Source organism: Dioscorea cayenensis, chromosome 6 (genome assembly GCF_009730915.1).
Source record: "Dioscorea cayenensis subsp. rotundata cultivar TDr96_F1 chromosome 6, TDr96_F1_v2_PseudoChromosome.rev07_lg8_w22 25.fasta, whole genome shotgun sequence".
Lineage (NCBI taxonomy): Eukaryota > Viridiplantae > Streptophyta > Magnoliopsida > Dioscoreales > Dioscoreaceae > Dioscorea > Dioscorea cayenensis.
The window spans coordinates 17,530,857-17,542,789 of NC_052476.1; the positions used below are offsets into that span (position 1 = coordinate 17,530,857).

Sequence of the window (11,933 nt, forward strand, 5' to 3'; positions counted from 1 at the left end):
CATTAATGCAATCCAAACATAAGGTTAAAAGCTCTTTCAGAGTCAACATTTTTAGTCTTCAAATTGTTTTTAATGGATGTGGAGGGAGATGAGAGTCCTTTTATGTGTTTAAATTTTGGTGTTGTTCCTACACTGCACTCAAACAATGCTTCTTTTACTGTTTATGCCCAATGTGAAGAATAAAATTTTTTTATCTTTTATTAGTCCTTTGGATTTGTAAATTGTAATGAAATGATTGTGATCAATTATTATTAATCTCCACCGTTCATTTAGCACCCCACAATCCCAAGTTCCCAACCAATCTCTCTATAAAAAAGGCAGGCAGAGAGCAAGAGAGCACACATTCATGGGTTCTGAAGTTGTTCCGTGGTGGAGACTGGAGAATCGGAGATGATGATGATGAGGGCATGGGTTGGAAGCCTTGTGTGTGTGTTGAGTTTCCATGGTGTTAGTAGGGTTCTTTTCCATTATTAGTGGCTGGATGTGTTTTTTATCTGGGGATTTATTGATCATGTGTTGTTGTAAGGAGATGAGTGGGTTTGAGTTGTGGGTTCAGAAGTCACGTGGATTTGAGTTATTATTATTATTATTATTATTATTATTATTATTATTATTATTATTTGGGGATGGGGATTTATTTGGGTTAGAGAGAAGTGATTGATGGGGATTTTATTATTATTATTATTATTATTATTATTATTATTATTATTTATGGATGGGGATTTATTTGGTGATGCGGATGATGTGTGAGGCTGGAGTTGGTGTTGGTGTTCAATGCAGCAGTTGATGTCTGTGAGTGTGAGGTGCTCGGAGTGGACCTTCAGGAGATGATTTCTAAGTAAAGCATTAGCAATTTAGCATTTGGAGATGAGAGTGGTTCTGTCTTCTCAAGTAGGGTTCTGAAGTTCCACCATGGAGAAGATTGGAGCCGGGAGATGATGATGATCATCAAGGCAGGATTGGTGCCTTGCGTGAGTGTTGGTGATGATCAATTAGCTCCGTGGTGGAGGTGATCAAAGTCTTTGAGAGCTTTTATTTCTTTTATTTGGCCATGGGATTTTCCTTTTTTTTGGGGGAATTCAAAGTGATGGGGATGATTATGATTTGTTGTGAGGAGATCGATGAGGTGGTGGAGGGGATGAGAGTGTTGTGCGAACAGTGAAATTTAGGAGATGAGTGTTGTTTCTAGTGCCTGGACATGGGGATTTTTTGACTTGTTTGTTTATTTATTTATTTGGTCATGGGAGTTTTTTTGGGGAGTTTTTTTTTGGTTAAAAAGAAGTGAAGTGATTTGGGGATGATGTGATGTGTAGTGTACTTGTGAGGAGATGAGGGGATCGGAGTGTACCCTGGTGATGTTGTTGGCACAGTACTATGATCGGTGCGTTAACTTACCATTCCTTCTGATTTATTTAATTCACGCATCATATGGTATTTTGCTCAAATTCTACTCCTTGATTTAGTTTGTGTTTTCCCTTCCCCTTTCTCTTGAGGAGTTGTCTTTGTTCTTATCCTTGTTGATCTCATATAAGTATGAAAGTTTGCTGCTTTTATGGTGGCTTTCGGTATTCTTTATATCCTTGATTAATGATAGACTTGAAATTGTTGGAGTATTCAGTATCTATAATTCTTTGGCGGGAAAAATGCCTTCATTTTTTTTAAATAAGTTCTTTAATTTGTTTGTTCTCCACTTTTGCACTGCAATTGTTTTTAATAGCATGATCATAATTGTTTATGATTTCTTCGATCCAGACTCTTTTCATTTTTTTAGATAGTTAAGGCCAATTCTCTCTTTATTTTTTTACTAGTGAGCAGCTACATAGGGCTGATTGAATGAGGTCGTTATTTTTTATTGGCAAAAGGTTGTCCCTTGCATGACATCTATTGGAACGCCTGAAACTTGATCCTGACATACCTAATGTAAGTTTTTATTTCCTAAGATGAATCTCTGCATAAGGGTAAGAATTCTTCAGATTGGGAATTTTGATAACATCTTAATGTAGTCTTCTCTTTAAATTCATTTTCAGTTGGTTGAAAGCTTCTACTATGCTATTATTGCTGGCAACTTATGTGCTATTATTTTCTACTATGCTATCATTTTCATTTTCAGTTTGTTCTAGATTTGTTAAATTCTAGATAATACAAAAGAGACGTCTTTGGGATGACATCAATTTAACCCTTGTATATTTTGCATTGAATCATGCATTATTGGATGTTTTATGCCCTTCCCCCAATATGATTTTGGATGATACTACTTCCACAAGAACTTGGTAAGAGATATTTTGATGCCATTACGAGGCCATTGGCTTTGGCCATGTTTTCTTTGATGATTTCCAAGGTGCTCAAAAATTGTGTTTGCAACCCATTTTGTGTTGCTTGCTCCTATCTGCTTCTTTATGCAGCTGGATCATCTGTTCAGTGGATTATATCCCAGACATGAAGGAAATTATTAGGATTCAAAGGAGTTGGTGCCAGATTCAGATCTATAAAACTTTTCACTTTATCTTTATACTTCTGCTGAGGTGTTTCTTTTTATTTTTTGGCTGGTCATGAAATATGCTTATCTTTTTTTTTTTCTTAAATTATTATTACATGGTATCTATACCTGTAGGACATTAGTTGGATGGCATCTTTGATTTTGATTTTCTCCTTTGAGACAGTTGCCTTTATATAGTCCATGTAATTGCTTATGATGCTTTCCTTATCTTTCATCTTAATGTCACAAGTTCAAATCTTTCTCTTCATATCTTAAAATTTTCTAGTCCTGCCAAGTAAGTCATCAGCAACTGACAAGCCTTGTTGATCTTTGCAGGACAGTGAATTCATCAAATAATCTTCTGTGCGAACTCCGCTACCTGTGCTTATTATGCTGTTCAGTTTAATATTTAAAATTCAAGTTTTGTATCCTCAACTAGCAAAAGACTTGAAATACCCTTCCTTGGAAAGTAAGTTTTCTGATTAATCCTATCTGATGCTGAAGACATCAATTGTTTCTTTCATGATATTTTCTTTTTGTAGTTATCAGTTTGCACTTAACATCTCAATGGTTCTTACCTCTTGTACTTAATTATTCTTACAAAGTCCTACATTTGCTATGTGATACAAGCATTATAGTGCAGAATGTGTACATATTTGAAAATGATTTCCGGCTTAATCTGTACATGAAGTTAATATTGAAGTATGACGTAAGTATGTGTTGATTTTGATTTGAGGCTATACCAAATGTTCATATTTTGTGTTTTATACTGCTTCAGTTAAGTCTCAATTTGTTTTGTCATTCTTTGAGCAAGTACTAGAAAATCCACTGCCATATTTAAGATTTTATTTCAGTACAGAAGTTTCTATTTACTTCAGTAACTTGTCAACCATTTAATAATTTGTTTTGAATTGCATAATGTTAAAAAGAGATTGGAGAATCCACATTTTGAATCTAATGGAAGCCCTGGTATCTTGTTTTTGATTTTGAATTTTATTTTGCATCAGGGTTATTATTATCCATATGATTTGCTGAATTGTTGTCTACTAAAAATGTGTTCAGGCCTTTATATTCAGCATGTGGCAAAGAAGCCTAAGCTCTTGAAACAACTGCCTGATGCGTCTTCAGATGCAATTACTCCAATGACTGGGTCCATGACTTTACCTGTTGCTTCTCAGATGAGTAATATGTCTAATTCAAATAAGCTCATCAAAATAATTGCTAATCGGGATCGTGGAAGATAACATAAAGCAACAAAGGTAAGTCTTTTTCGTATTTTCTGGTTGATTTCCTCTTGCTTTATTGGTTTTGGATAAGCTAATGAAATTTAATTATTTCTGCTTACTACTTCGGTTGTCAAGGTATTTTAATGATAATTTAGCATGGCTTTATTGGTTAGGTGATAGTCATGATAATCTGTATACAATTTTATCAGAGTTGGTTCTGTGGTTGTCAATTTCAGACCATGTCAATTTGCTCTTTGTATGGGTGACAGTTTTGTATTTCCTTTAATATTTATGATCTCCAAGACAATTTGTACTTCTTTTTTGTAAGATTATTTGGAATTTTTGGGATATCTTAATTTCTGCCACTCCTCTCTTAAGAACTAATTATGGTATATAAATGAGACCTTGTATGCATAGCAAGGAGGAGTTTATAGAGCTTTTCTCAGTGTAGATTAGAATCTCACTCGAGTAGGCGAGAACATTTTAATCCATTGGTGCTAGAGTATGAAATCCATTGATTTAGTGTGTTCCGGGTTCCAAGAGAAGGTTAGAAATCATAATTGATCACATTTGGTAGTTCATGAGAGGATGTACCAAAAATTATAAAATTTCCTGATCTTATCCCCTTATTTGGCACATTTGGTTTTGTTTCTTAATTTGCAAGACTGTTGGATGTAGTGAGTGATATATAGTGCAAGGTGAAAGCCTGTTGCCCAGATGATTAATTAGCTTAACAACCATTCCCTAGTGACCCAAACCTAGTTTTAATTGTTTTAGTAAAGAGCTGAGCACCTTCCTCTCAAAGGGTCTGTGGTTTGTTTTTAAATTCTCCTAACTTATTTTGATTCTTGATATATGACCTCTTTTCATATATATTTGGCAAGTCATTTTATTTATTTATTTCTAACTATATATATGATCTATGTGGCATTATGTAGCATGCACAAGTGGTCATTTTGCATGAATTGCCACTTTTAAATAAACAATATGAAAGCATATCCTAACCAATATTTCTAGGTATTTCTGTTTTGCTATTGTATTTATATTTATTTTTCTCAAGCAGATGACTACAGGACAATCAGGGTCTAGAAATCCATGGGCAGCATTTGAGGACCAGGTTGCTTTATTAGTTCGACTTAAATATCATTTTCCTTATCCTCTTATTAAATTTATTGAGTTAATGAAATGTTTCATCAGGCACTTGTTGTCCTTGTTCATGATTTGGGCCCAAATTGGGAGCTAGTGAGCGATGCTATCAACAGCACTCTCCAATTCTAGGTAAATTAATCGACCATCTATCCTTTTGTTGCTCTTATTTATTGAGATAGCATACTGCCTGTGCACTTATTTTGGCTGTGTACTGGAACCTGCTGTCTGCTTGTTATTTTAGCAAAATCATCATCCATAACATTGGATTGTAGAACTTGATTTGTATGTCAACAAATTTTTATGTGGTTTTTATTTATTTTCCATATGGTTGTTGATGCAAGCTTTGAATTTGAATGATGCCCGCTATAGAACTTAGGCAACAGATTTGTCAATTCTGTATTTTGTATGCTTTGTTTGAAATATACATACATACATAAATATTTTATTTTTGTCTTATTATTCTCTTCGTCAATGTTTTCTAGTTGTATTACATCTTCCGGAAACCTAAAGAGTGCAAGGAACTACGTAAAGCTCTAATGGACAGAAGTGCTGGGGATGGTGCTGATAGTGCAGAAGATTCCGGTTCTTCTCAGCCATATTACCTGGCATTCCAAAGGCAAGGACCTGCTTCTTAACCTTTTTGTTGATTTGTGACCTCTTTAATACTTGCACTGCTTAAAGTCTGAGACTTTGTTTTAGCTTATTTTCTCCTGCTGCTTAATCAGGGTAGCGCCAGACAGTTGTTTCAACGCCTTCAAGGGCCAATGGAAGAGGATACCCTAAAGGTGCATTTTGAAAAGATAATTTTGATCAGACATCAACGCCATTCATGCAGGAGTCAGGTCTGTTTTTCTTAACTCTGTTGTATGAGAATCATAGGTGCTCCGTCACACTGGAACTTCTCTCACTCTTGTTTTTAAACATCAGATGAGCCTTGAAAGAAATGCTTGAAAGAAATGCTCAACCTTACTTTTACTTGAAAAGTTGAATTGTTGCTATAGGTTCAATGTTTTTGTACTAACGACAGTCAACACTGACTGTTTTATGACTGGAATGGTTTAACTGCTTTTGCATAAATGCCATTAGGCATTATTTTGTTTTATGGCCAGCTTTTGACTTTTGTATAGGTAGCATATTGAAATCATGTTCATTTTACATTAGGTTTCCTTGTTAGTTATTGGGCTGACCTACCTGTTATATTTTTAGTTACAATTGTGTTTTAGTTTCACTTCCATCTCTATTGCCTTCTTGGTACCATTTTCCTCACTCTTATTGGCGTCTACGATCTTGATGTTTTGTGAAGAACGATGGCCAAGAAATGAAGCAATAGTTCCAGCTCATAACTCTCATGTTGTGGCTCTTTCACAAGTTATCCCAAACAACTTGAGTGGTGGCATATTGACGTGAGTATCATTTTCTGATCCTATTATTGTATGTCTGTACTTTCTTTTCCTTAATTCATCATTTCAGTTCTATGTCTTTCTGTAATTTCTTTTTCCTCTTATCTTGTTATGTAGGCCACTTGATCTGTGTGATTCAATCATATCAAGCCCAGACGTTACTACACTTGGCTATCAGGGATCTCATACAAGTGGTTTGGCTATCACAAGTCATCCAGGCTCTGTAACCCCTGTTCTTCCTACCACTAGTGCAAACAATGTGTTACAAACCTCTCCTGGAATGGTCCTATGCAGTGGTTTACCTTCACCTTCTAACCCTCTAAGTGCTGCTTCTAGGTAAGATCTGTTGAGATGGATTACCTGTGATCCACACTTGCTATTATTTGCTTATATTTTTAAAATTATTTTTGTAGGGATGCCCAGAGAAATAGTATGCCTATATCTGTTTCTTTACCCGTTGATGAACAGCAAAGAATGCGATACAACCAAATGCTTTCTGGTAGAAATGTTCAGCAATCTGGTTTGCCTGTTCCTGGAAACTTACCTTGTGGATCGAGGAATGATGTCTACTAGTGCGATGGGGATGATGTGTGGGATGAACCGGGGAATGCCCTCCATGCCTAGAGCAGGGTTTCAAGGAATTAATTCCCCAGAGATGCTTAACATGGTGCCTACTAGTGCGATGATGCTTTCAGGAAATGGTGTTACAAATCCTGTCACTGCTCACCAAGGGAACTCAATGTTGAGGCCTCATGATACTATGCATATGCTTCGGGTAAGTATTCAGTTTTATTTCTGTATCCTATTGCTCACTATTGAGCTAATAAATTTTAAAATTTCTGTTAGTATAACCTGGTTATACTATTTGTTTATTTTTTAAGTTTTGATATTTACAGATTCCGTAAATTAATCTGTGACTGTTCTGATATGATAGATAATACATTGTGGAGTATAATATCTGTGATCAACTTTGCTGTGTGTTTGCTTTAATTCCTCTCTTTTAGAAGTTTTTATTAGTCAACCCATCTGATTACCATTACCATGATCTTGCAGCCTGGTCAGACTACTGAGGAACATAGGCAGATGATGCAAGAACTGCAAATGCAGGTTTCTCCGGGGAGTGGTCAGGCTGTCGGCACGTTCAATGGTATGAGTGGCCCTTTCTCTAATGCATCTGTCTCTCCTCCTGTTCAGACATTCCCAGTGCATCAGCATCAAAAGCCACATCTATTGGGCAATTGTCACGCTCATATTCAAGGTTCTAACCATTCAAGTCCTCAGCAGCAGGCCTATGCTACTCGATATCTTACCTCAACCACAAGCATCTTTTCCCAGCTCCAATGCAATTTCACCTATACAAAACAGTTCTCAAACTTCAACAGCAAACACAATTGTCAACCTCTGCCAGCTCAACCACTACTGCAGCAACAACAACAACAGCAGCGTCAGACAAATACAATCCTCATCTGATACAGTTCAAGGTAATCAGCTGGTTTCTGGTACGTCAGTGGTCCAATGCACAGATTCAGTCAATCCCACTTCTGTGGCGTCCTCTTCAACACAGTGGAAAGCAGAACCTTCACATGATATAAGCATGCCATCTTAGAGTGCTCACTTGGCTAGTTCACCCCAAGAAAATCTGCTGACTAATGACACAGTAGCACCCCCTTTGAGTCAAGCTTCCTCACAGAGGCAGTTTTCAGGCTCAATGCATGGACATGGAATTGGAGGGCAGTGGCAGCAACAGCAGCAACCTCAGTCACAACAATCACAACCATCTCAGCATCAGCATCGGCAAACATCACAAACTAATTTATATGTGCAATCTTCGAACTCAGGGCCTGTACAAATGATGCTATTGTACAGGTAGGTTGGTAATGTGTGGCTCTGCTTCTATAAGTTCTTGAAGCTTTTTTTTTTTTGGTTGCATAATCTATGTTATTGATGGACAAGATTGTTTGTGTGTGCTAAGTTGAAAATGCCCGATTGATGTCCCTTAATTCTTGTTTCTTTAGGTGGATAATCAGGATACATAAGGGATATATCATGAAAATGAACAGTTTAGGTGTTCTACCTGCTGATGAGAAGTTTTAGTTTGGATAGAATGAATATCTTGCATTTATGGAATCATACATACATGACCATTATTTTTTATCTGACTCCTTATGATGTGAGGAGACTGAGAATAGTGGATTTCATAATTTTTGTCTTGCTGCTGTATTCAATGATCGATTTTCATTCCTGCCCTCGTGCTTAATAGATGCCCCCAGGAAGTCTTAACCTGACACCTAGAAACTACCTCCAGTCCAAATTTTTAAGGAAAGGCAAGCAAATGGGATTAATTACTTCTGCATGCCTAAGGAGGCTCTTTCAAGTGTGCATGCAGTCCTGATACGTGATGATGACTTCTGTTTAAATCTATTTGTTTGTTTCATTAGACTTGCTGAAACAAGTCTCTCCAACCTAGTGTGGAGGTGCTCTAGCCTTAATTTTGTGACTCTTGACTTTGTTGGAATACTTGATTATTACGTGCTTATAGATCTATGAAGGGTTTATATATAATTGCATGTACACGAAAGATGATTAGGGTTTACTGTGGATTTTCTGGGCCATGAGACAGAGTAGCTGAACTGCCCCGTTTCTCCTATCAATGTTTAATGTTATTCACTTGTAGAGCAGGCTATTAGCTTGAAGGACACAACTTTGTGTTCTCTATGAGGTTGTTAATTCGTCCTTTCTATGTTCTGATAGCTCACATTGGTTGACCTTAGATTTGTATCAAACTACTGATAACCTTAAGACACGTCGTTTTAGAAAACAGATGTGATCCTATATCTTTTCATTGCTGAACTTGCATTTCGTTATCATTTTGCAAACATTTGAGATTATCATAAATATACTGTGACGTAGTGTATCAATAAACTATCAACTTGAATATGCACAGTTCTATTGAAATTCTTTGTTTCTTTGTCCTAAATCACCTTCAATGTATTTTGTGCCTTAGTTTGCTATATTTTTAGTCACATTTTGAATCCTCTTATTGATTCTCTTTAAACAAGAGCTCCTTTATTCATCCCTTCTCTAAAATGTCCAATCGACTTAATAAACCATGCAATTTAAGTATTACATGTGATCATTTCTCATCAGATGTTTTTTGAATCAATATTTGTGTTTCTAAGTTCTAATTGAAACAGATGCAATCTTTTTCTTTTCCCCTTTTGTAGGCGGTGAGAGCTGGGCTGGGGCATGCTATCATGATCTTGGCTTTGTGCTTAGAACTTACCGTATTCTCAAGCACTTGTAAGCCAGGTACTAAGCCAATTGTCTCACCTTATGTAATGTTCTGTTTTTTTAACTTCACCAGCTAATTCTCTCCATTGGCAGAAGAGCTCAAATTCTGTAATGTTTGTAATGCTAGTCGATATTATACTGGATTTTTTTTTAAGCTTGTGCAATATAGTATGGTTCTTATTCAAGTGTGTACATCCTCTCTGAGACACTTTTAGTAGTTCATGAGGAGCTGCTTCCTCTTTAGTTTGTGCATGGAATCCAGTGTTTATAAGAATACTTAATTCTTCTTTTACTAGCATAATATATATACCGCAAACATTGGATCCTATGAATTTGTTGTATCTGAAACTCTTTCGTTTTTTGTTGACCACTCTTCCGTAAAATCTTAGAGCTTATTGACAGCAGTGAGAACAAGTGCTAATCTTCACCATTTCGTGAGTGCTATTTGTTTCCCGTTTTCTTATCGTATTTTTTATGATATTCTTGATGTAGTGTTCATTTTATGGCAGTCATTGTGAATGTTACATCACGATTTTATTTTATTTTATTTTTTTGGAGCAGGGATGTCTTATGTATCTTGCAGAAAAACATACATAGTTAAGCTGTATTTTTTTTCTTCTGAAATATATGTATATCTGGACTAACAACTAGGGGTGGCAAAAATTCGGGTCCGGACAAAAACCGGGTCCGGACAACTACTAATATGAATAGAAAAACTTGTGTCCGGACCTGCCCGGTTTTGAAATCCGGACAAACTTGGCATGTCCAAACCACTGTTTATTTTTAAAAACCGGGTTGTCCGGATGTCCAAATTTGTCCGAATTCTATAAGCTATTTTTAAGTTCGCTCAAATATTAAATTATACAAAAATAATTTAATTCACATTAAATGCAAAAAAAAACATCAATAATCCAAAACTTAACTCAAATTATAGAAAAAATATAAGTCTTAATAGAAAAAACAATATATGTTTAAAGTTTTTAGAAGAATGGACTTAAAACAAATGGCCCTAAGGTTGTGGGCTTTTAAAGTTTTAGGGGTTAAAAGGGCCCGGTTGTCCAAATTTCTATGTCCGGACCCGGCCCGGATTTAAATCCGGACAACCAAGCCATGTCCGAACCCGGCCCGCATTTGCAAATCTTATGTCCAAATCCTTTTTATTCCCGGACAAAACCGGGCCGGCAGGTCCGGACAGATTATTGCCACCCCTACTAACAATAGTAATTGTATTGTTGTTATTATTATGTCCAGACTTAGTTTGAAATGGTAAATACGGTTTGGGCCGTTTGGTTATTGTCAAAAAATTATAAAATTTAAAAAAATACATTTTGTAAAGATTTGCAGCAGTGGGATAGGTTCTTGTGCATCCTCACAAATTTTTTGCATGTTGAATAAAACGAGCTTATTTTTTTTATAGAAATTATATGCAAAATTCTTAGTTTAATAGTAATTAAAAATTTTTAAGGATGTGTCTCGTTCACGATATTAGAATGGTAATGGCACTGTTTGAATAGGAATGTGAATGGAAACCGTGGAATATTTTATTGGGAATAGAAAAAATTTAAGCGGGGAATATGACAAAATTACTTTTTACTCTTATTAATACACATAAATCCGATTAATAATAAATAATTTTTTATCTAAAGAATATTTTGAATATTATTATTAAAAATAATTATTATAATTTAATATTCACATTAAATATCTCAGTTTAATTAATTATTAGTGTAATGGGCAAAAATGTCATTTCACTTTTATTATTGTAATTATATATAATAATTTTTGTTTTAATTTTTATTCAATTTAATTATTATAGTTAATTATTTAATATTATAAGTTTTATTTAATTAAATATTCAGAGGAGCAAAAGTATCATTTCAAAGGTTAATATTATTCATTCTTCTCCAAATAGTGCTATACCATCAATTTTGGGCAGAATACATATGCGAATAGCCGTTTGTTATCGGGATTTTTTTTTTTTATTGTCAATGTGGACAAGCCATCACACTCACTCATATATATTGAATCCATAACAATGTTATGGAAGGGAATTGAATTTTCAATCTTCAATTTGACTATTTACGAAATCAAGTGATTATTTTCAATCAAAATCCTCAACTATGTACATTTATTTTCATAATATCTTTTTTTATGAAATAATTACAAGAGATATATACATACATAATATTATTTTATATTTATATTAACTAATGTAAAATAAAAATTATGATATTAAGGTCTAAACATATTTATTTTTTTAAAAAAATTATTTATAAAGTGATTGTAAAATATGCATCATAAATATGGATTGTTTATGCACAGTTTAAGCACAATTTTTATTTGATTGTCAACATAGTACTACGTAGTTGGAACGTAAGATTATCAAGTTTC

General features: G+C 34.9%; 1 protein-coding gene and 1 long non-coding RNA gene across 4 annotated transcripts; both read left to right on the forward strand.

The window, feature by feature from the left end:
- The first annotated feature begins 829 nt into the window (after positions 1-829).
- LOC120263500 lies at positions 830-5,460 on the forward strand. Of its 3 annotated transcripts, XR_005537102.1 has the most exons (7): positions 830-1,009; positions 1,314-1,381; positions 2,813-2,945; positions 3,539-3,735; positions 4,766-4,819; positions 4,900-4,980; positions 5,334-5,460. It is a non-coding gene; the product is annotated as an uncharacterized LOC120263500 (long non-coding RNA). The 3 variants fall into 3 exon arrangements; XR_005537101.1 differs by lacking the exon at positions 830-1,009 and having other exon boundaries at positions 1,296-1,381; XR_005537103.1 differs by lacking the exons at positions 830-1,009; positions 1,314-1,381; positions 2,813-2,945 and adding an exon at positions 3,394-3,445.
- Positions 5,461-5,576: 116 nt separating this feature from the next.
- LOC120263499 (chromatin modification-related protein EAF1 A-like) lies at positions 5,577-9,827 on the forward strand. The gene is given in 7 exon segments (XM_039271423.1): positions 5,577-5,693; positions 6,155-6,254; positions 6,369-6,587; positions 6,665-6,796; positions 6,798-7,026; positions 7,305-8,117; positions 9,476-9,827. Coding segments are annotated over 6 exon segments (1,110 nt in total). The 5' UTR covers positions 5,577-5,680; the 3' UTR covers positions 7,722-8,117; positions 9,476-9,827.
- The last annotated feature ends 2,106 nt before the right edge of the window (positions 9,828-11,933 follow it).